The sequence below is a fragment of the Nicotiana tomentosiformis genome, chromosome 12 (assembly GCF_000390325.3).
Source record: "Nicotiana tomentosiformis chromosome 12, ASM39032v3, whole genome shotgun sequence".
Classification (NCBI taxonomy): Eukaryota; Viridiplantae; Streptophyta; class Magnoliopsida; order Solanales; family Solanaceae; genus Nicotiana; species Nicotiana tomentosiformis.
The window spans coordinates 88608501-88632823 of NC_090823.1; the positions used below are offsets into that span (position 1 = coordinate 88608501).

At 35.9% G+C, this 24323-nt stretch overlaps 1 protein-coding gene and 1 long non-coding RNA gene across 2 annotated transcripts; one reads left to right on the forward strand and one right to left on the reverse strand.

The window, feature by feature from the left end:
* Window positions 1–690: 690 nt before the first annotated feature.
* LOC117273760 (uncharacterized) lies at window positions 691–1497 on the reverse strand. The gene is made up of 2 exons (XR_004503778.1): window positions 947–1497; window positions 691–854 (listed from the first exon to the last, which is right to left on the reverse strand). It is a non-coding gene; the product is annotated as an uncharacterized lncRNA (long non-coding RNA).
* An 11029-nt stretch (window positions 1498–12526) lies between these two features.
* LOC104121663 (14-3-3-like protein B) lies at window positions 12527–15893 on the forward strand. Its single transcript, XM_009633709.4, has 4 exons — window positions 12527–13174; window positions 14980–15102; window positions 15317–15433; window positions 15576–15893. Exons 1-4 carry the CDS (start codon window positions 12701–12703, stop codon window positions 15627–15629), a joined length of 768 nt encoding a protein of 255 aa, XP_009632004.1. The 5' UTR covers window positions 12527–12700; the 3' UTR covers window positions 15630–15893.
* The last annotated feature ends 8430 nt before the right edge of the window (window positions 15894–24323 follow it).

Below are 24323 nucleotides of genomic sequence, written 5' to 3' on the forward strand. Positions count from 1 at the left end.
TCGATAAAAAAATAATCCCTTTCTTCGTCATTGTTAAAGAAAGTTACGAGCGTTAGAAGAAAAAGCCTTGTAGAATCAGTGTAGAAAGATGGTTGATTTTAAAGAGAAAAAGAGAAAATTCTTTTAGAAAGATTGGGATTTGTATGGTTAAGTAAGAAATTGTGAGGATATTTTGGGATTTACTACAATCAAGGGATACTCATTTAAAATTAATTTGTATATAATTGGTAAATTGTATATGACCATGTAATTAAGTTAAAACTTGATTAGAAAGGGTAAATAAATTTCATATGTAGTACAGATAGATAAAAATCCCCCCAAAAAGGACTTTTTAACACGTTAAAACTTGTCCCAAAATTTATGCCCAAACATATTTTTAATGTCACATCAAACTTCACCAAAATTAGCTTTTTCAAAAAATATTCGAGAATCTATGTCCAAATGGATCCTAGATCATGGCCTAACTATGAAGTTTTATAAGTCTAGTCACCTCAGAAATAAATTTAGACACAGAGAATTGAAGTAACAAAAATCAGCGTCAGAAGTTAATTTTATTTTTTAAAGTTTGATATATTAATTTTGCCAGCAAATTTTCGACATTACGCATCTGTAATTCGGCTTGCCAAAGCCAAACTTCCGATATTTTTCTTCTGAATTTGTAGGATTATTGGCAAGGAGAAGCGAGAAAGATAAATTGGAAGGTCACATATATTACTGAATTTATAGCATTTATATGTGAAGTTCAAGCATATACAATTGAACTTTAGGCATTTACACCCTAACTTCAGGTATATATGACAGAACTTCATGGAACTTCAGGCATATTATGTCTCTCAAACATCCTACTTACTTTACTGCAAAATATCAAAAACATAAATAAAGTTAGTCTTCACACCTTTTAATGCTTTCAAGCTTTTTCAACAACATTCACTTGATTTAAACTCACTTTTTATATTTGAAATTCAAGATCAACTTCTTCGGGCTTGCAACAATGGTAATTTTATATGGTATTTTAATTTACTCCGTGAATTAACTTATAGAAGAACTGCTGGAAGAAGAAAATAAGTTTTTCTAACAACACCCACTTAAAATAAACTCACTTTTCATATTCAAAATTTAAGACCCATTTCTTCAAACTAGATATGATTTAATTCATTCCAAGGTGAAAATTGGCTACGGGTGCACATAACTCATCATATTGACCCAAATAGGTCGGATTCTTCAGTCTTGCTTCACCAAATTTGCTAACAAAATAAATACTCTTACCCATTCCAAAATAAGAAGAGATTCAGAATGCGGCCAAGAATATTCCTATTAAGAGAAGTTGTGCGAATATGAATTTCGGCAGAACTTCTCCGTCTTTTCTCCCTCTCCCTTCTACCCTATTCTTCTTTTCCTCTTTCTCCATCTTCTGAATTCCTCTTCCCCCTCCTTTTTCCGATATATTGTGACGAGCACATAACTAAAATTAAAAAAGTATGAGATATGTGATGCAAAAAATTGATCATTCTTTACTTATTTGTAGTTGAAATTATGTGGATAGCGTTCCATTGAGCTTATATACCGTGTATCCCTATTGGTTTAGAATTGGTCTGGTTAAAGAAAAATTAAATCACACTATTGTTCGATTTTGTTGAGCTGGAAAAACTTTGGAGCGACAAAGTGAGTCTATTGACTCTTTAAATATTTGGGCTGAACCATTGTAAATTTTTGCGATTGATATTAGAAGGTTGGATATCAAATTTTGAAGTTTATTTTGGACCAATTTTGAAGCAAAATGTGAAATTTTCACACGGTAAGTTATGGCGATTCGTTAAAATTTAATGACCAAATTCTGGCGCTCCAAATTTCCGCTTCTATCAGGATGTGTGACACTGACAAGGCAAGTTCTGCTCATCAGCTTAAAATCTGCCAAGAGTTGTGGCCAAATGCTAGCTATTGTGATCTGTGATTTGGTCACAAATCTTGGTGATTTGCATGTTTTACCCGTCAATTTAAGTTTTACCATTCATTAGGATTTTGCTATCTAATATTGGCCATGAATCTATTTTTGTAAAAGTTGTTAAAAAAGGTCAAAACTAAAACGGTGGCACGGAAAGATCCTATTTGTGCAAATATCTAGAATGCAACAGTCAAATGTTTAATTTTTTGTTTATATTTGGACATTAAATTTTTTATTTTATAAAGTAAAGTTTAAACAATCGAGAACGATATAAGGTACCATATATTAAAACATTTTAAAATTAAAAGTATTTAAATAATATACCATTTCATAAAAAAATGCTTTAATTTATTGCAGATAGTTGATAAATAAGCAAAGAATATCCATATTTATTTACTCTCTTTAAGATCTCTTTTCCTCCAATTCCACGCAAACACTTCCCTCCACAATTATGGATCCGTAACAAATCAAGATGATGGAAAGAACATGACATGAAATTGACTTTGTACTTCTTAGGGTTTTTTGCTTGACTTATCCAACAAAGCCAAGAAAATAAGTTTTTCTTTCTTTCTGAAGTGTGTCAAAAGTCACTCGCAGAGTTAAGGTGGGAAACAAACTAAGAGTCCACCAAACTGTATAGAGAACCAAATTCTCTATCAATTCACACAGTAAGTAATTGACTGTAAAACCAAACAGTATAGGGAACCAACTTCTTTATTTGTTCCCACAGTAAATCGGTAGTAAATAAAGAACACGCGATATTTACGTGAAAAGCTCCTTGCTCAAGGGATTAAAAATCATGATCTACCCTAGTAGGATTTCAACTCCACTAAACCGAGCAAACTTCATATTATAACCTATTGCAATCTAGGAATTAAACTCTTAATCTCTCACTCCTTACAATAACTCTATTGTATGCCCTTTGTAATAACCCTATTACAAATCAACAAACCTTGACTAACTCTAGTCAATCTAAGAATTAAACTCTTAATCCCTCACCCCTTACAATAACTATATTATAAGCCCTTTGCAATAACTCTATTACAAAGTAACAAACCTTGACTACTCTAGTCAAGAAACTAAATCAAACAGTGGTTTAAATCTGTCCTACAAAGACAATTTTTGAAATTAGTGTAGGATTATAAATGAAGAACGAAATAATAAATATTCAACAAACCTAAGGACTTAAGATATCTTCAATATTTGGATCTGGTCCTTGAGGTTGTAGTAGTTTTGATCTTGAGAGAAGTGGTGGTTAGAACTTGAGAGAATATAATTTTGGATTTTTGCAAGTGTTAGACCAATAAAATCCCTTGCCTTATGTTGATAATATCTGTATGTGAGGTCATCAAGGATGATGCAATAAAATGTCCTTTAGTTTGGCCTTAGCAAGCTACAGTTGTGCTGTTGTACTGCTACCAGACGGTACAGTACAGCAGCTTGCCAGACGGTACAGTGCAGCAGCTTGCTAGACGGTACAGTGTAATAGCTTTTATAGCTATAGAGTTGACTGCACGACGATCAGGGGAACTGATCCCTCTTTGTTCCCTATGTTGTTCCCTTATCTGATTTCATTGTGAATTAAACCAGACATCTAACTAGTTACTCTGAATGCAATGGAACTAATTTTATCAGGTTCCTTATTTGGTTCTCTCATGAAGTTTGTCAAATCATCAAAATAAAAGACGCATAACTTATTAATTTTCCCCTTTTTGATGATGACAAACTTAGAATTGATAGTCCCCATGAGAACCAGATCTCCATATTATTCCCCCTACGAATCAGCCATATTCCCCTTGAGAACCAGACCAAAGGAACTGATCACAACTAGGTCCTCGAGACTGTTTGACAAATCATCAAAATACAAAATAACATAACTTATTAATTTTCCCCTTTTGATGATGACAAACCCAGAATTGATATTCCTTTGAGAATCAGATTCCTTATATGTACTAATCACATCTGGCCCTACCTGGTTCCTCGAGAATGTTTGGCAAATCATCAAAATATAAAATAGCGTAACTTAGAGTAATTTTCCCCTTTTGATGATGACAAACCCAAAATTGATGTTCCCCATGAGAATCGGATTCCTCACTTGTTCCCCTGCGAATCAGACCTATAATCAACATATTATCAGCAACGTTCCCCCTGCGAAGCAGAGCTATCTTTCATGAACAACACATCATATCAATTCGATTTTGTTCTTTCACCCTGTTGACACCTATATAACTTCCCCTTTTTGGCATCATTGAAAAGAATAACAGAAGAAGCATAACCAAAAAAAAGTTCAGCAATATTAACTCATGCCACTTGGGCAACACAACCAAACAATAACAAGAATAACAAGTGAATTCCATTGCACAAAATAGAGTGATTGCCCATAATATAGTAATTATAATAAAAGCACAGTAGTTTCAACAATATAGAATATGACAATTTAAACAACTAAAGTACCAATGTCATCAAATTAGGGATCAAAAGAAGATAGAAATTTGAGGGAATTTGGAAGGAGTGAAAGACATGGATCACTAGGCAGGAAGAAAATTAAGGGGCTAAAGCCTTGATGAGCATGTTCATTCGTTCATTCACAATCCTTTTATCAATGATCATCTGCTCTATCAGGTCCTCCACATATTTCCTCAATCTTTCATTCTCACCCTTCAATTGAGCATTCTATTCTGCCAAGGAACTACGAGGACCTGGTTCTCTACCTATCTGAGTAGGTTGAACCATCAATCAGATCACCAAGAATCTCCCCAAGCTTCTCCTTATCAAGAACAAACTCAGTCCCAGTTTTTACTTCTTCTTCATAAACGTTAGGAGTTGGAGGAACAAAAGAGGTGATTCTATTTTTGGAACTCAACAATGTCAAGAAGTTCCTCCATTTTTTAGCAATATCAGAGACAACACTTTGCCTAACAACACTTTTTGAGACTTTAGACTCTTATACCTCTCTAAACTCGATAATTCAACCTTTTGCTTCTGTAAGGAACCAGGTTCCTCACTCACACTACCCTTTCTTTTCCTGAGCGGCCATGTCTCCCTCTTCTTCTTCTCAATCTGTTCACCCTTATCCTCTGTTGCATCTATCTCAGCCAACTTTATTTTCTCTATTTTGCTTTTTTTTAAAAATTCTTTCTCATAAGCGAAGATTTTTCTACTTCATTCTCTCTTCCACAATCACCACATCAGTAGGTCACGCCACTTCATCATCAATCAGCCTACTTTTCATCAATCCTTTGTACTGGATCATAGGTTCGTTTAAGCACAGAACTCAAGAGAAAAAGATCATCATCAAAATTAACATCCTAAGAAGTATTTGAGGGACCAGGTCCCTCATTCAGTTCTCTCTTTTCCAACACATTTGCCAATTCCTCCATCCTTTAAGGTTTCTAAAAACCCAACAATAATTTCAGCCTCACTCTCTAGAATATTAGATCTACCCCATTCCCTTCCAGTTAAAGTCCCATCAAAATGTACCAAAGACTTCTTGGGGTTTCAATTCAGATAGAGTTAGGATTTTGGAAAGTGACAGATTTGGGTTCACTTCTTGCATATTTGGAGAGAAGGATTCTTTTTGAGATAAGGCTGATTTTGGTTTTGAAGAAAATAATCGGTTTTGGTTGGGTGTGAGAGAAGGAAATGGTTTTTTGGGGGCAACAGGTCAGTTCAAAAAAGTTTAACATTTTGGACTTTAAAAGTTAGGAGATAGGTGAGAATAAATTAATGACATGACACTTCAGCAATTTAAAAAGGCATATAAGTATTGAAGAGACTACTAACCTGAGTCATAGGAACCAGGTTCCTTAACAATTTGAAAATTTGAGGAAAAACTCTTAGAAGCGCAATGTCACTCATACTTGTTTTCTCCTGAAACAACCATGTGTGTATACCTGTAACGGTATAGAATTGAGTTATATGCCACCATAAAAACATATTTTAACATTGTACCTTTCCTTCTTTATATAGCCAATCATCAAGGGATTAGGTCCTTAGTTGAGCTTGATCAACCTCAACTCTAGACGATCTCTTTCAAAGTGTTCTCTACTCAGTTCTTTGGTGAAAATATCTTCTACCTGATCCTCCATCTTGCAAACCTTCATACAAATAAGCCACTTTTCAACATTGTCTCTCAAAAAGTAATATCATATATCAATATGCTTTGTCCCCTTGTGCTGTATCGGGTTCTTTACCATGTTTAGAGCACTTATGTTATCACACAACAATGGCACATAATCTGTAAACACGCCCAAATCTTTTAGTCGTTGCTTGATCTATATCAGTTGAGCACAACAAGAGGCAACATCTACATATTCAGCTTCAATAGTAGAAAGAGCCACAAGGTTTTATTTCTTTGTGCCCTAAGAGATCAAATATGACCCCAGAAAATATGCCATTCCAAATATTCTCTTTCGATCCACCAGATATCAAACATGATCAGCATCAGCATATCCAACCAAGTTAAATTTATCTCCTGAAGGATAGAAGAGGACTAGGTCCTACATTCCCTTTGGATACCTCAAAATTCTTTTGGCAACCTTCAAGTGAGATTCTTTTGGGCTTGATTGGAACCTACAACACAACCCAACACTAAAAATAATATCAGGTTTACTAATAGTCAAGTACAGAAGAGATCCAATGATACCCCTATACATAGTTTTATTGACAGGAGAACCAGGTTCGTCCATGTCTAAACGAGCAGTAGTGGCAATAGGTGTATCAATTGTCTTAGCATTCTCCATCTCAAATCTTTTCAGCAGCTCCTTGAAGTACTTAAACTTCAGAATTCGAAGGACCAGGTTCCTCCATAATTGAAACATCATTGACATCAACAAAATTATGACTTTACTTCTTTGTTATGTATCAAGAGTACCTGATGCAACATCAGAAACCCTATGTTCAGCTTCAGTCGAGGTGATAGAGGGACCAGGTTCCTTTGTGCCTTTTGGAGATTCTGCTGCATCTTCTTCATCGCTCTGCTTAACTTGACACATCAAATCAGTCTTTCCATTTGCAATATCTATAGCTTCAACAGGAGCCTTTGTAAATTCTCCATCTTCATCTTCTTTGTTGTGTGACCCTTTGCCACCATTGTTGAGATCAAAACAGTTTTGCATCCAAAGGCTCTTAGGTTGGTCAGCTTGGGTTTTCTCCTATTGAGCGGTTCATAGAGAGACTTATCAAGAAGGGACTTGATCATGCACTTGTTAATCAAGTAGCAGACTGTGTTCACTGCTTTAGCCCACGAACCAAGTCCTCCAAAACCAACTTGTTCAGCAAATAAAAACTCGCATGCCCCAATGTCTGCACCATAACTCAGCATCATCATCAATGACACTTAGGCATGTTAGATCACAATCATTCAGTGAATCAAGATCAACAACATAGATGTTCTTGAACCTTTTGGCTATCAACACCACTTCACCAGTTTTGAGATTGGTGACAATGCAAGATTTGGACAAAAACTTCACTTCATTTTCCCTTATCATAGATTTGAGACACACTCAATAAGCTATATTTCAAGCCACTCGCATGGTACATACATTTTCAGTTGCATGGGAGAGTGTTTTGCCAATTTTTCCAACACCAAGAATATAGCCCTTCTTGTCATTTCCAAAGGACACACTCCCACCTTGGAAGGCCTAGAGTGAGAGGAAATCATCCATTCCTCCAGTCATATAGTTAGAGCAGCCGCTATCCATGTATTATTTTTTAATTACTACCTCTCACTCCAACCTACACACGGAATCACTGATTAGACCTAAGAATCCAAGCTAGCTTGGGTCCCTTATAATGATAGAATGGGTGGATCAAACTTCTTTTCGCCCGTGAAGGCAACATATATTTTTCTCTTAGAGGACCAGGTTCCTCAACAATATGCTTATTTTCAACAAAAACTTTATTTTTCTGTAGAGACTGAATTTTAGTTTTACAAGAGTCCTTATAATGATCAGTTTGTCCACAATGAGTACACATCCAATTATCAGCCACAATTACATACTTGCTATGGGGATTATAGCAGGTTTTAGCCTTTTGGAACCCAATTCCTTGCATGTTTCTTTCATTACTCTTGTACATAGACGTTATTATATTATAGGATAGGGTCCATTTAAGTGACTTATCAAGATTATTTTTTACCCCTTTTCAGATCCTCTTGAAGTTGTATATTCTTTTTAAGCTCAACAACAAGACTTGTTTTAACTTTCTTAAGCCCACTCTCAAGATCAAGTTGAGCCTCACTAGACACTTCTTTACCTTTAGGGTTGTCCATCCATTTTTTCGTTTGGTTTTTCAACAAGATATTTTTTTCTAGTTACTTTTTTCACTTATTCCTTCAAGTCTATAATAGAAACTACCATATCATCCCTATCTTGTTCTATGCCACCAATTTCATCAATTAAAGTATTTTCTCATTAATGAGGCTATGATATGCATCAATCAACACATTTGCTAAGGACAATAATTTTTTCTTAGAGTAAGTTTTAAAATTTCTTTGAACATCAAGAAATTTTACCTCATCTTCCTGCTTGTCCTCATCATCATCAGATTTGTCCATGAGTGCAACGATTGACTCATATTCTGAAGATCCAATGTCAGCAATCATCATAGATGTATCTCCTTGGTCATTTTCATCTTCAAAATCACTAGAGGAATCTCTCCAGGAAGCCAGGGCTTGCTTCACCATATTATCAGCAACATCTCTTCTTTTGAATTTTCTGTTAGGGACCTGGTTCCTCTTAACCGCCTTTTCAGTGTTGGTTTTGTAATGATCCTTCTTATGAAGAAAACAATCTTTAATGAAGTGTCCATGCTTTTTACACTTATGACAACAATTATTTCCTTTGAAGTTCCTACTAGAACTTCCTTTCTTTGGCATCCTACCATTTTTATGAATCATTTTTTGAAATCTTCGAGTGAGATACGTCATGTCAGATTTATCACTACTTGAGTCATTGTGGGCAGCTTTGAGAACCAGGTTCTTCTCCTTCTTGGGCTCTCTTCTTTCAAGATCGTTTTTATCTTTATCTCATAGCTTTTGAGATTTTCAATGAGTTCATCAATGGTTAGATTCTGCAGATCCTTAGCTTCAGTGATAGCATTCACTTTACTTTCCCAGAAACCAGGTAAAACACTGAGTATTTTTCGGACCAACTTGTTTCTTGGGATAACTTCTCCAAGAGAGTGAAGCTCATTGATAATAGAGGTGAAACGTGTGTTAATATCTTGAGTAGACTCATCCTCCTTCATCTTAAAAAGCTCATACTCAGTAGTAAGCATATCAATTTTGGACGGCTTAAACTGAGTAGTTCCCCCATGGGCAGTTTGAAGAGCTTCCCAGATCTCCTTAACAGACTGACAAGCTGAGATGCGGTTGTATTCTTTTTTGCCCTGAAATTCTTCTCAATAGCCTTTTTATCAGTATCGTTGTAATATTTTCTTTTTTTTGGGACTGTAATGGTTCCCTCACCAACAGTTTTCATGGGAACAAAAGGTCCATCACAGATTATATCCCACAACCTGGAGTCCTCAGCCATGATGAAGTCATGCATTCTTGATGGTCTGTACGTTGATTGTCCTTTCTCGAGGTAGAGCAACCATGTAGATCCCTTCTAGATATTAACTTTTTAGAAAGAACTTGCTCTGATACCAATTGAAAGAAACTAAGAGTCAATCAAACTGTATAGAGAACCAGGTTCTCTATCAGTTCCCACGGTAAGCAACAAACTATAAAACTAAAAAGTATAGGGAACCAACTTCTCTATCTGTTCCCACAGTAAATCGGCAGTAAATAAAGAACACGCAATATTTACATGGAAAACTCCTTTCTCAAGAGATTAAAAATCATGACCTACCCTAGTAGAATTTCAACTCCACTAAACCGAGCAAACTTCAGATTATAACTTATTGCAGTCTAAAAATTAAACTCTTAATCCTTCACTCCTTACAATAACTCTATTGTAACTCCTTTGTAATAATTCTATTAAAAAGCAACAAACCTTGACTAACTCTAGTCAATCTAGGAATTAAACTATTAATCCCTCACCCCTTACATAACTCTATTGTAAGCCCTTTGCAATAACTCTATTACAAAATAACAAACCTTGACTAACTCTAGTCAAGAAACTAAACCAAATAGTGGTTTAAATCTATCCTACAAAGACACTTCATGAAAGTAGTGTAGGATTACAAATGAAGAACAAAATAACAAAGACTCAATAAACCTAAGGACTTAAAATATCTTCAATCTTTGGATCTGGTCCTTGAGGTTGCAACAGCTTTATTCTTGAGAGAGGTGATGGCTAGCACTTGAGAGAATATGATTTTGGATTTTGCAAGTATTAGATCAATGAAATCCCTTGCCCCATGTTAATAATTTGTGTGTGTAAGGTCATCAAGGATGATGTAATAAAGTGTCCTTTAGTTTGGCCTTAGCAAGCTACAACTGCGCTGTTGTACTGCTGTCAGACGGTACAGTGCAACAGCCTGCCAGACGGTGCATTGCAATAACTTTTACAGTTGTAGAGTTGACTGCACGACAACCAGGGGAATTGATCCCTATTTGTTCCCTCTGTTGTTCCCTTATCTAATTTCATTGAGAATTGAACCAAACATCTGACTAGTTACTCTAAATGCAAGGGAACTAATTGTATCAGGTTCCTTATCTAGTTCTCTCATGAAGTTCGTCAAATTATCAAAATAAAAGACGCATAACTTATTAATTTCTCCCTTTTTGATGATGACAAACTTAGAATTGATATTTCCCTTGAGAACCGGATCTCCACATTGTTCCCCCTACGAATTAACCATATTTCTCCTGAGAACCAAACCAAAGGAACTGATCACAACTGATTCCTCGAGACTGTTTGGCAAATCACAAAATAACGTAACTTATCAAGGTGTATAAGGAATATTTGAAAAGAAATCATGTATTAAGCCGTCTACAAGGGCGTTGCACAAACCATGCAATATAAGTTCGGCAAGTTTACATAACAACGAGATCGGACAACAATATTATAGTCATATACAATGCAAACAAAATGCAACTAATTTCGAAAAGAAATACTCACATTTCTAGTTGCAAAAATGGAAGAGCAGGAACTTATATAAATTAAAAAATCAAAAGTAAAACAAACCTTAAAATGCATTTTTCTTTGTTTTTTTTGGGGGGATGTGATGGGGTGGTTGATGTTGTATAAAATAAGCCTAGCCTCTATTTTGACTCTTAACTTTATAGCTTAATCAAAGGACATTGATGAAGAATGCAGAAGGTGGTTGTAAAGAATTAAAGAAGTTTATTAGGTTTATAGAGAGAGTTGAAACTTTTATAGCTACTAAATAAATACAAAGTTTTGCGCCATTTTTGACAAGGAAAATGACGAGTGGCAACTGGTGATTGTGGTATCAAGGACGGTGCTATTTCGTTCGGTTGTTTTTGTGGTCTTGTCCACACCGTTCCCACAATACGCTTGCCATAATATAACAAAAAATAATGAAAAAACACACATTTCTGATTTGTACCTTTTGTCATAAATATATCAGTTCAACTTTTATATGAAGATGATATATTTTTTATTTTATATATCGATAGGGTTATAATTATCTACTTTTGAACTCTCTTTCCTTCTAGTAGAGCAATAAAAATTAAAAGATAAGAACTGTTTATAAATTGCTACCATATGCTAATTATGAACTTTAAACCAAAAACAAAAAATGCTAATTATGAACTCAGGTGATTTTAGACTAGCATGTAGATATTTGAAGTTTATGCCTGCACAAATAGCTCGAATATCATTATAATTTTAAAAACATTACGTGTCTTAGTTTTCCTACAACGCAAATACTACCAATTTGTCCACATCACACGGCCTCATCTCCAAGAATTAAAATAAATGTGCGACTTCCACAAGAGAGGTGAGTGGCAGGCGACTTCTTATTTTAGAATCATTCTTCCTATACATAGTACTCCATCCGTTCAGCTATACTAAAAATATATTTTAATTTTTACTTATCATTTTACGCATATTAATAGAAGACAATTATTTTTTTATATTTTACCCTTAATTCATTAACCAACATTTCTTGAATAAATAATAGTTAATTGTAGCTTTTCAATGCTAGATATTGGAATTCACAGAACTCTTCATTGTCACGTTAAACACAAAAGTCCACTAAAATCATCTTTTATTCTCTTATTAATTGGAGTATTTTTTTCTTCAAAAGTTATTTGGGAATTTGGGTTCAATTATTGAGTATCAATTAATAGGATTATTGTGATAAAATTATTATGTAAATAATTATTTTTTAAGGGACCTGAAAAATCAAAATGTGTCAAGTAAAAGTGAACAGAGTAGTAGCCAAACAAAAGAAATAGCTAAAATCAACCAAAAAAAACAATGGCTAAAAACAGACATTGATTGGTTAAAATACGGGCCGGACGTGACAACCCACGTAGCCCAATTTCGGCCCATATCCGTCCAATCACAGCTTCCAAAATCCAGCTGTCAATCATTTGCTTTTCCAAAATCTCCTAATCCAACGACTTATATTTAACCTACGAAATCATAAATAAAGAAATTTAAAAAACAAATAGAAAAAAAAAATCCTAAAATCTCTCCCGTCCCTAAAAAAGTCCAACAGCAAATGCCCTTGTTCTCACTAGTTTTAAATCCACTTGAAAACACACACAAACTCCCCAGATCTCAAAATTTCCACATTAACACAACCAAAAAGAAAAGAGATCCCTAATTAGAATCCATTATGGCGCGTGAGGAGAACGTGTACATGGCTAAGCTTGCCGAGCAAGCCGAGAGATACGAGGAAATGGTATCGTTCATGGAGAAAGTCTCGACATCCCTAGGGACGTCAGAGGAACTCACGGTAGAGGAGAGAAATCTCCTCTCCGTGGCGTACAAGAACGTTATCGGGGCTCGTAGAGCCTCGTGGCGTATAATCTCCTCCATCGAACAGAAGGAGGAGTCGAGGGGAAACGAGGACCACGTCAAATGCATTCAGGAGTACAGATCTAAGATTGAATCTGAACTCTCCAATATCTGTGATGGCATTCTCAAGCTCCTTGATTCTTGTCTTATTCCTTCGGCTTCAGCTGGTGATTCTAAGGTGTTTTACCTTAAAATGAAGGGTGATTATCATCGTTATTTGGCTGAGTTTAAGACTGGCGCTGAACGTAAGGAAGCCGCTGAGAGTACTCTCTCCGCTTACAAAGCCGCTCAGGTATGTCATTTTTTCCCTTATATCTTCAAAATGGTGAATGTTCATAGATCTATTTGCTTAGATTTGACCGTGTTTTATTTGTATATGTCTCATTAGAAATCCCATTGATTATTTATTTTCAGAATGGATTTATCTGATTTCCCGGAGATTGATGTTAATTAGGTTTTGTTTTGGGTTGAATTAATGATAGGAATAAAATAAGATATTATAGAACGTAGGGCTACGATGTGGCTTAGGTTCACAAACTTGAATGAATGACGGCAAGAATTTGACATGCCTTTTCATTTTTCCTCTCCTAATTTAGATTATTTCAGAAAAAGGTGTCTAGACTAAAGAAAGTGTGGCAATAAGATGAAATAAAAAAAGTAAGGAAAAAAAAAAGTACTCGTTTCAACTTAGATTATTTACTTGACTTGACACAAAGTGTAAGGAAAAAACTTTTGAAACATGTGGTCCTAGAAGTTTAAGGGGCAAAAGTTTTGTATGCCGTGATATTTTTGTGGCAAAGCTAAAGTGGTTAAAATAAAAAGTTTAAAGTTAAATTGTTTCTGAATATAGAAATGTGTCACTTTTTTAAACGGATTAATAAAGAAAATGTGTCATTTAAATTGAAACAGAGGGAGTAATATTTAGTGAATCCCTGAACGACCAAGTTATTGCTGCGAAAGGGTTGTGGTGACCAACTTGAATCTCTATTTCAAATTAGATGAGTTACTTTTCTTTTTAGTCTGTTCCAAAATAAATGACATTTTTAAATTTGGAAATAATTTAATTTTAAACTTTTCATTTTACCCATTTTTCTCTTAATGAGAAGCTTTTACAACCACAAAAATGTCATGGTCCTGTAAAGCTTTTGCCCCTTAACTTTTAAGACAATAATTTTCAAAAGTTTCTTCTTTTTCTTAAACTCCGTGCCGAGTAAAAACTACCTCATCTAAATTGAAACGGAGTGAGTACAAATTTTTATCGAAAGAAATGATCTCTTGTGTCCATTTACATTTTGGATAGAAATAAATAACCCTATAAATATCTTGTATTTTATTTATGAATTTCTATGCTATATTTTTATTGACCTCATTTGAAAAATTATAAAACTGAAATAACCTCTGTAATGAACTACAAACTAAATCTCCCTTCTCTGAGAGAGAATCAACAACCTAAATACACGATGGGTATGATAAGTGGCAGGGTGGCCTTATCACTACAATTCATTAGGACTCAATTATTTGTCGTTATGGGTTGTAACTTGTAACAAAAAAATACTTAGTGTTAAGTAATTAATATAATTTAAAGTTTTATAAAAAATTTATCATTTAACTAGTCTTGTTAAAAAGTAATACTTCATCTGTCCCAATTTATACGACGGTGTTCGAATTTCGAAAGTTAAACGAGTTTTTTTTACCGCAATTTTTTCATATACTTTTTAATAATTTAAATTATTAATTATTGTGGCTTATAGTATTTTCTACGTGATTTTTAAATACGTAAATTTTATTTCGAAAAACGAAAAAGTATCACCTAAATTGAGACAAAAGTGAGTAACAATAATAAAATAATGGAGGTGAGTGTGATATCTTAAAGTGCAAAAAAGGTTAGTTTTACAAAATCAAAACAGAGGAGATCTTGGAAGAGTTCCCAATTTTTCAGTTTGCTTCCTTTGTATTTTCCACTCTATCCTATTTGACATAATTAAAGGTCATTCTTTTTCAAAAAATAAGGCATCAGATCTATTTGTATTTGCTCCACTTATTTTTTCCCAATATGAGTAAAGATTATTTTGCTCATTATGGTCTCGATGCTTGCAGGATATTGCAAATGCTGAACTTGCCCCAACTCACCCAATCCGACTTGGACTGGCTCTCAACTTCTCTGTGTTTTATTATGAGATTTTGAACTCTCCTGATCGTGCTTGCAATCTTGCTAAACAGGTATGAATCTTTTGTCATTGCATCTTGATTTGAATAAGGCATAGTAATTAGTGCGTAGGAGCTTTGTTTGGAACCGATGCTTAATTGATTAAATGAGGTCCAACTGGAATGTAATGGATAGTTGACCCCGACTAGCCAGGATTGAGGTTTAGTTTTTGTGGACGGTGAAAGGTATCTTCCTTTTCATCTTATTTTGTTTTTGATTTATGGCTAGGCCTTTGACGAAGCAATTGCTGAGTTGGACACACTGGGAGAGGAGTCTTACAAGGATAGCACTTTGATCATGCAACTGCTTCGTGACAATCTTACTCTCTGGACCTCTGATATGCAGGTAAATAACTCTGCTATTTTGAGTACTTTGTTTATATCTGTTTCCTTCTTGTCTGTTAGCTGTATTACTAGAGTTCTTGCCCTCGAAATCAAAAAGCATTTGGCCGAAAATTGATAGTTTTACATTTCTGCTTGTGATACAGGATGATGGCGCAGATGAAATTAAGGAAACCAAAGCTGACAATGAACAACAGTGAGGGAACTGCCCCTCAAATTGTCTTTTGACTTCTTCGAAGTTGTTTCTTTTTATTTCCTTTCTACTGTGGGTTCCCTCTAGCGTTCTCTTGTCCGTCGCAATAACAACTTTGATTATTGATGTTCAATGTTCATCTTTAATTTGATCTGGTTCTGGTGCTTTGTTTCTAGTAAAGCATTTCAGTTGTATTTGTGAACTGGATTTATTAAAATGGTACACCGAAGTGATACTCAGCAATCAAATTTCAATCAAGCTTTCTTTTTTATGTTTGTTCCTTTCCTCGTTTCTTTCCTTCTTAACGTTGGTTATAATAAAAGGAGGAAGGTCTTTCCTGTGGAAGAGCGCTATTAGTCAATTAACCTATATTGGTATGAAATAGTAGCTACTAGGTATTCAATGAAATAGTCGATGTGGTTGCATGAGGGCTGTTAATCGGGTGGTTATTTACTCTTAACGGTTTGACTTATTGGTTATTGGCTTTTAAATGTATTAATCCGCTAGCCACCCGATAAGATATCGGGCGGATTGGTATCGGTTTAGCTATTATCGGGCGGTTTATCGGCCTAGCTGAATCTATATTACAGAGGCCTATTTTGGTCCTTCGTGTTACACTGTTACTAATAAATACTAGCAAAAAGCCAGTTTACTTTGCATGTATTCCCACTATTTTTCACCGTTACCTTCAATGGTCGTAAAACACAAGCCATCGCTTGTTACTATCTTCTTTTGGCCAACAATCTGGTCCATGTGGTGGCATTAGGATCTCATTTACCTATATATTTATAACATGCAAAGAAGGAGATTGTTGGCATGTTATAGGTTTGAGCAACAAAAAAATGAAAATTCTTCAACAATGGATAAGTGGAACTGTGGAAGGGATATTTAATATATATATTATATATAAATTCTTAACGGATTAACGGTTTATCCGATAAAAAAATTGAATAATCCGTTCCCAAATCGATAAACCATTAATAATAAAATTTCAATTCGTTTCTCATCCGTTAAACCGATAACCCAATACCAATAAGGCATTAAGCCACTTTTGCGGTTCGATTTTCGATTTCGGTTCGATTTTGAACACCTCTGCTTGCACTTGCATCACCATAGTCCAATTTCTATTGGAGCTCATGATCAATCATTGTCAGATAGAATCTGTGTTAGGAATCAGTTCTTGCACAACCACAAACAATGATTAGGGCCCGGGTATCATATGCTGTTTGTTGGAGGTTGATAGTTCAATTGGCGTACTTTAAGCTTTTTGGTAGGTTTAGGGTTGTTTTTCTTATTTATGAACACATCTTTCGGTTGACTATTGGTTTAATTAGGAGTGTTCATCATTCGGTTTGGATCTTTTTTTCCCTAAAAAAAAAATCAAACTAAGTAAATCGGTTCTTCAAATATTGGAACAAAACCAAATCAATTAAATCGGGTTTTTATCGATTCGGTTTCTATCGATTTTGTTCGGTTTTTCGGTTTTTAGGTTATTCATCGGGTTTTTTCCTTAAATATGAGACATACACTACCAAACACATATTTTGGAGACTACATTTTCAACGTAACACTATCAAACCAATTGCTCTTTGAGAAATCTATCATTTACCAAGATATATTGATGATAATTGAATTAAAAAGTGATGAATAATTTAAGTACTCAATTAAAAATCAATTATTTTTAACATGAAATAAATTCTTGTACTTAGCAAAAGAAAACTACCAACCAAATTAGAATGTAAAAGCAAAGAATTAGATTATTATTATAATAGCAAAAAACTAGACTTAAAATATAAACCATAAAATTTTAGAAATTTTATATAAAAATACACACACACACACACACACACACACACACATATATAGGTGTAACAATAAATTTAAATAACTACTTCTATAGTCGGTTTGGTTCGTTTTTTGGTTATTTTTTTATTAAAATCATAACCAAACCAAATTTGATCGATTTTTAAAATTCAAAACCAAAACCAAACCAAATCTAAAAAGTATCAGTTTTTTGGTCGGTTTGATTCGATTTGCAGTTTGGTTCAATTTTTCGGGCTTTTATGAACTCCCCTAGGTTTAATGCAAAAGGCTGCTAGATCAGAAATGATCACTCACAGGATTATTGTTTAAGTTAAACAAATTTCTTTAATGAAAATGACTGCTGGGCTGACTGGGTTGGTATACGACAACAATCGTATTTGTTTATCATCATTTTTGGCGCCTCAAAATTGGTGATGATTTTAAAAAGGAAATTTTACCTCCTATGGTTAGGTTTACACCTTATTTATTATAAATTAAAACTCTTTTAAAATATTATTTTTTATAGCTATTTTTTATTTTTTTTAATAGCAAAATAGATATTTATGGTATACACTACCATTAAGGCATTAAATACGCTATGTACCATTTTTCTCTCTCATTCTTTCCGTTATTATTTTCCAAAATCACAGCAAAATATTTCTTCTTTCTTTCTCCACGATCTCTCTCTCACAGTAAGATTGTATTCATGATTTTTGAAGCACGATACTCTCTCACTTTCAACATTTTTGCTCTCGTGGTAAGTGTTAAAGTTTTTGGGTTTTTGGTCGGATCAAGCTTTTTTTTCTCTTCACTTTTTTTAAAAGCATCTTCTCCACTGTTAGGTTTTCAGCAGAAAACTTCAAATTTCCTCTTCAATGGCTGATTCTACAACTTTGAAACAAGAGGGCCACTACGGCTTTCTTCTACGCCGGATATTGAAATAGATTCCTCTATACGGATACTACAATTTTTTTTACGGCGGAGAAGATTCGAGGGCCGGGGTTTTGTTCGTCTCCACTTTTGTTTTAATACAATCTATACAATATTTTGCTTGGCCGAAAAATGCCATCTCCGGCAAACTTTCTTCTCTTCTTTGCTATTTAGTCACATACAATGATATAAATAAATTGTATTATGTACAAATTCACTCAAATACATTGTATTTTTGCATAAATACATTTTTTTTCTTTTATTTATGGATTTCGAAAGTTTGTATATTTTTTAATACAGCTGAATACATCTGTATTCATGCATGAATACAGGATGTAAACATTGAAACACACTGAATACAAATATTAAAATAGAACAAAATATAAACAGTGAATACATTTAGATTTAAAATACAATAAAATACAGTGAATATAACTAGAAATACAATGAATACAACCATGAAATGTACTGAATACAGCAGTAATAACATGTATTAGGAATAACTAAAATACTGTTTGTAACGACCCGATCGGTCGTTTTGAGCTCTAACACGTTATTCGATGGCTTGAGGCCATGTATAGCTTCACTTCGGGTATTATGACTTGTACGTATGGTCGGAATTGAAGTTCGGGAAATTTGAAGTTGATTTGGAGAGAAAATTCTAATTTCAGAAGCTTTAAGTTGGAAGAATTGACTAAGGTTTAACTTTTGAGTAAACGACCTCGGAATCGGGATTTGAAAGTTCCAACAGGTTCGTGTGATGATTTTGGACTTGGACGTATATCCGGATCGGGTTTTGGATGACCCGAGAGCGTTTCGGCACCTATTGTGGAAAGTTGGTATTTTGGAAGGATTTCATAAATTTGGGTTGAAGTGTATTTTAATGTTATCGATGTCCGTTTGGGATTCCGAGTTTGAAAATAGCTCCGCAGGTGATCCTGGTCTTAGAAGCGCATCCGGATATGGATTTGGAAGTCCGTAGGTCATTTTGAGGTCTTTTGGTGAAAGTTAGAATTTGAAGGTTTTGGGAAGTTTGACCGGGAGTGGACTTTTTGATATCTGGGTCAGATTTTGATTCCGGAAGTTGGAGTAGAACCGTAATATCGAATGTGACTTGTGTGCGAAATTTGAGGTCAATCGGACGTGATTTGATAGGTTTCAGAATCAGATGTGGAAGTTCGAAGTTCTAAAGTTCATTAAGCTCGAATTGGGGTGCGATTCATGATTTCGATATTGTTTGATGTGATTTGAGGCCTCGAGCAGGTCCGTGTTATGTTATGGGACTGGTTTGTATGATTGGACGGGGTCCCGGGGGCCTCGGGTGTGTTTCTGGATGGTATCGGATCAAGTCGAGCTGTTTTGGAACTGATGTTGCTGGTTCTGGTTTTGTCCTTCACGAATACGAAGGGAGTCCCGCATTCGCGAAGAGGAATTTTGGGGCTGCTGAGAATTAGCCTTCGCGAACGCGAGGCAGAAGCTGGGCAAACCTTCACGAACGCGACACCGGGGATGCGAACGCGGAGAAGGAATAGGACTGGGGGACCTGGAGTCATTTAGCCTTCGCGAACACGAAGCTTCAACTGCGAACGCAAAGCAGTGGGGCATGAAGGCATCACGAACGCGAAGAAGGGGCGACTGTGCTGGGCAGAATGTTTTAAAAAAAGCGGGATTTAGCCCATTTCACTCATGTCTCTCTTGGTTGGGCGATTTTTGGATTTTTTGAAGAGGAGATTTTCATCATTTATGTCAAAGTAAGTGATTCCCATCTATTTCAAGTTAAATACTTGGATTATAAATAGATTTCAACATGGAAATGCATGAAAAATTAGTGAAAATTTTGGATTTTGGTAGAAAATCTAGAAATGGGTATTTTTGAATTTTGACCACGAATTTGGGCATGGAATTGAGAATAAATCATATATTCGAGTTCATGATGTTATGGGTAATGTTTATCTTCGAAGATTTCCGAAATCTGGGCACTAGGGCCGGGGGGTGAATTTTAGGAATTCTTCAATTTGGATTGGAAAATCACTTTAATAGTTAGAATGTGAACTCTTGAGCATGTATTGACTATTTTATATAATATTTGTCTAGCTTCGGGTCGTTTGGCACCGAGTTGAGCATTTAAAGCATAATTTTGGACCGGAAAGTAAGCTTTGAGATGAGGTAAGTCTCATGTCTAACTCTGTGAGGGGAAAACTACCCCTAGGTGATATATTTAATATGTGAAACTTGTTGCGGGGACTACGTACACACGAGGTGATGAGAGTCCGTACGTAGTTATATCCATGTTATTATCCGGGTAGACTTAGGTTCACCCCATGCTGTACTTGTACTATATGGATTATCCTTGCTCGTTTAATTCTTTTATTTCGCATTACAACTTGAGACTAGACATGCGTAGAGTAATAGACTTGCTATTGTAAAGTTTTTGCGAGTTTCATGACTTGCCACGGAATAATGGTGTTCCTTTTACGGATTTCTCACGCGATATGCATTTTCATCGAACCATTTTCCTAAAAACAAATTATAACTCACATGTTTATTCGTGAGTGGGGGTCAAGGACCCGTTTAAGCTTCTTATTCTAATGGGATCAGGTCGTTCGCCTCGGCAGGATTTATGTACCACACTCTCATGGGAGCGGGCCGTTCGCCTCAACAATTTAATAGATGCATCTATGGTTCGTGCCGTTCGACAGTGCATAGTTTAAATATTTATATTGAATCGGGTCGTATACCTCGGCATTTCTATAAAAATATCCTCATGGAATCATGCGTAATATTTGGCAAGAAGCTAGAGTATCTGTGAGTTTTTCCCTGATTCGAATTATAGCAACCTATTTGGTGAGGTCCGTTATATATATATATATATATATATATATATATATATATATATATATATATATATATATCTCCGGTTGAGGAGGAATTTTCTAATTAAGAGCTTGAGTTTATTGTAAGGAGGATAATTGTACCACATATTTACACTTGTTTATTTCATTTATTTACTCTGCCTCATAGTTGTTCACCTCCTTACTGTACCTGATATTATTGGAGTACTAGTGAGTGTCGATGTCGACCCCTCATCACTACTTTTCCGGGGTTAAGCTACATACTTACTAGGTACACGTGGATTTACGTACTCATACTACACTTGCTGCACATTTTTGTGCAGATACTTTTATGTCCGGTGGTCCTTTGGGCACGAAGGCACGGATGATGCAGGGACTTGCCGCGAGCTGCATTTCAGGTTATGATCCGCAGCCAGCAGAGTCTCCTCCAGATTTATTTATATTTTTCCTGTCTAATTTGTATTCCGGACAGATGCTGTATTTAGTTACGTCCTAGTAGATGCTCATGCATTCGTGACACCGGGTTTTGGGAATGCTTTTGGGTTGTTCTGTATTAAAGTTTTAAAAATATTTTCATTTACTTTGTAAATTTTATCTCTTACTCTTTAATTGAAGGAAATTTACGATTTCAAAAAATACTAAAATGAGTAATTAAGTTAAACTTTTATTGTTAGCTTGCTTGACAGTGGTGTTTGGTACCATCACGACCTTTAATAGATTTTGGGTCGTGACAACATGGTATCAGAGCGTTAGGTTCATATAGGTCTCACGAGTCATGAGCAAGTCTAGTAGAGTCTTGCGGATCGGTTCAGAGACGTCTGTACTTATCTTCGAGAGGCTACAGGACTGTTAGGAGCACTTCACTTCTTGATTCCTCATCGTGCGATTTGATTCCTTTGAGGTTTATGCCTTTATTTCTTTCCTATTCAATCTTATGCGACGTGAAGCGCTTGTTATCAATTGGGAATCGAAGAATTTTAATGGTATTGCAGAGGTGGTGCATGATGTTTCCCCCTGCGAATTCGATTGGGTTAATGTCGTCGCCTTGCGGAAGGATGTTCTGTCATTTCAGCTCAGTAGTTGTATTTCTGATGGTTTTGGGGCTATGCACCAATTGCTATGATGTTCATGAGTTGTTATCGCACATTATTAAAGTAATGGTAAGATACTTGTCTATGTGTAGGGACAGTGAATTATTTGAAAGGAGGTTTTTCTCAATGCATGATTCAGAGGTTCATTATTTTATTTCCAGCGGAAGAAAGGCAATCGAACTAAGAATGATCAGGTTTGGGTTGATGGAGTAACGAGACTTGGTATTTTCGAGCGTGGTGGAATCTTCATCCGTGATCTGGTGTCGTCGTCCTTGATGAATGTGTTAAGTTCGTCGGTGTTATGGTTTTATTCAATTCGCCTTCGGGGCAGGGTATTGTGAAATAGTGTCGGGGAAGCGGCTGTCAGAGATCGCGGTGTGCAGTGGTTCAGAATCAAATCGGTGTTCCTAGTGTTGATGGCTCGAGGAAGATGATCTTCGGGGAGGTTTAAAGTTGGTAGCGATCTAGCAATCCAAGTGCTACAGAGATGGATTTTGATTTAAAGGCAATAATTGGGCAGCGAAGAATGAGGAAGGACATGGCGAAAGGGAGTCTCGCGGTTGTTGAATTACTAGTAGGTTAGGTATGAAAAGCAGAAGTCGGGAAGTTGCCTAAAGGATAGGGTTTAACCAAAGTGGGAGATTGGTAGAGTATCATATGGGTTCTGTGGTAGGATAGCTACACGCCTTGGGGAAAGTTTAGAGTGATTTGGGACTTATGGTGGACAGTGACAAGGTCTACGGACTAATTTGGAATATTGGCTACTATATTGAGGAAGATTGGATACGACAGGAAGGAGTTGCTTGATATGAAGAGAGATGCAACATGACTTCGGACTGGAATGTATCGTCACACCTGTAGTTGATGTCAATGGGGGAGTGAACGGACTTGCACAACTAGTGGAGGGGCACGGGCTCAGAATGGTTTATTGCTTTCGTAGTAATTATACTCGGTACATCGTCGTTGAAAGAGGTCGACATGGAATTTCCACAGGTGGGATACCTCATGTGAGCAGGTTAGTGGTTGTGTGGTGTTGACGAAGCTTCTGCGAAGAATTCTACTGGCTACCCGGTATGAGGTCGAATATGTGAATTTGGCTAGGGATTCAGAGCATTCATGAAATAGTTAACAGGAAGATTTCGAGGAATTTAGCGGGTCGATTGCGCGAGGTCATGTCAGTGAGGAAGAGGGAATCTTGGAAGGTTCCAAGGTCATGTAATGGTAGCTTCAAGCTAAGTGGGAGAGCCCCACCGCCTACAATTGGATTGCATGGTTGTCTACTTGTGAGGTTTCTGGTTATCAGCATATTGGCGGGTTATTACGATTAAGGAAAGAGAACATCAGTAGTGATTTGAGCAAAGGATTTGAGGAATGTGTGCCACAATTGTCCTTATCGATTCATGTTCAGTCTTAGGGAAGACTCAGAGTTTATGCTTCGTGTAGATATGATGTACGAGGAAATTGATTCAGCCGGGTGCTTCTTTGAGAGAGTGATTCATATGCTAGCAGAGCCTTGGATTTGATTATAATCGGGACCAAGTCGGAGTGGGTGACTCTCAGCAACGGTCCTAGTGGATTCAAAACGTTAAAGTGCGGTGTCTAAGGATTTCGAGTCCGTTGTATGGTTAAGTACCGAGGTTTTGCAGCGGATTAGGAAAAGGGGCTTGGAGTGTTCTATGTTATCTTCGGTCTGTGGTGTAGCATTGGAGAAATGGAAGAAAATGACTACAGATTCATAAAGGAAATATCAGAATGGGTGTACCAGTTGAAGAGGCGAATATGCGCACAAGGAGGGTATGAGATGGATTGTGGGTTTTGAGACAACATGGTCTCGTGAAATAGGGTCCTTCTAGATAAGTGCGAAGTGGGCTCGTCATGTTTTGAATGGAGCTATTATTCCTAAGGCAAGTCCAGAGTAAATTAGAAGAAGTCGGATCGGTTAGCAATGGTTGAATCAGCATGATGTGGAAATGATCAGTTCATTCAACATGTTAAGTTTTACAGGTGGTTGTGGCAGTATGTCCT

Bases quoted from the DNA above. Each gene is read 5' to 3' on its own strand.
- LOC104121663 (XM_009633709.4), top strand. From the start codon at position 12,701: ATGGCGCGTGAGGAGAACGTGTACATGGCTAAGCTTGCCGAGCAAGCC. The intron at 15,103-15,316 runs GTATGAATCTTT...ATTTATGGCTAG, and splicing joins CTTGCAATCTTGCTAAACAG to GCCTTTGACGAAGCAATTGC. The intron at 15,434-15,575 runs GTAAATAACTCT...CTTGTGATACAG, and splicing joins TCTGGACCTCTGATATGCAG to GATGATGGCGCAGATGAAAT.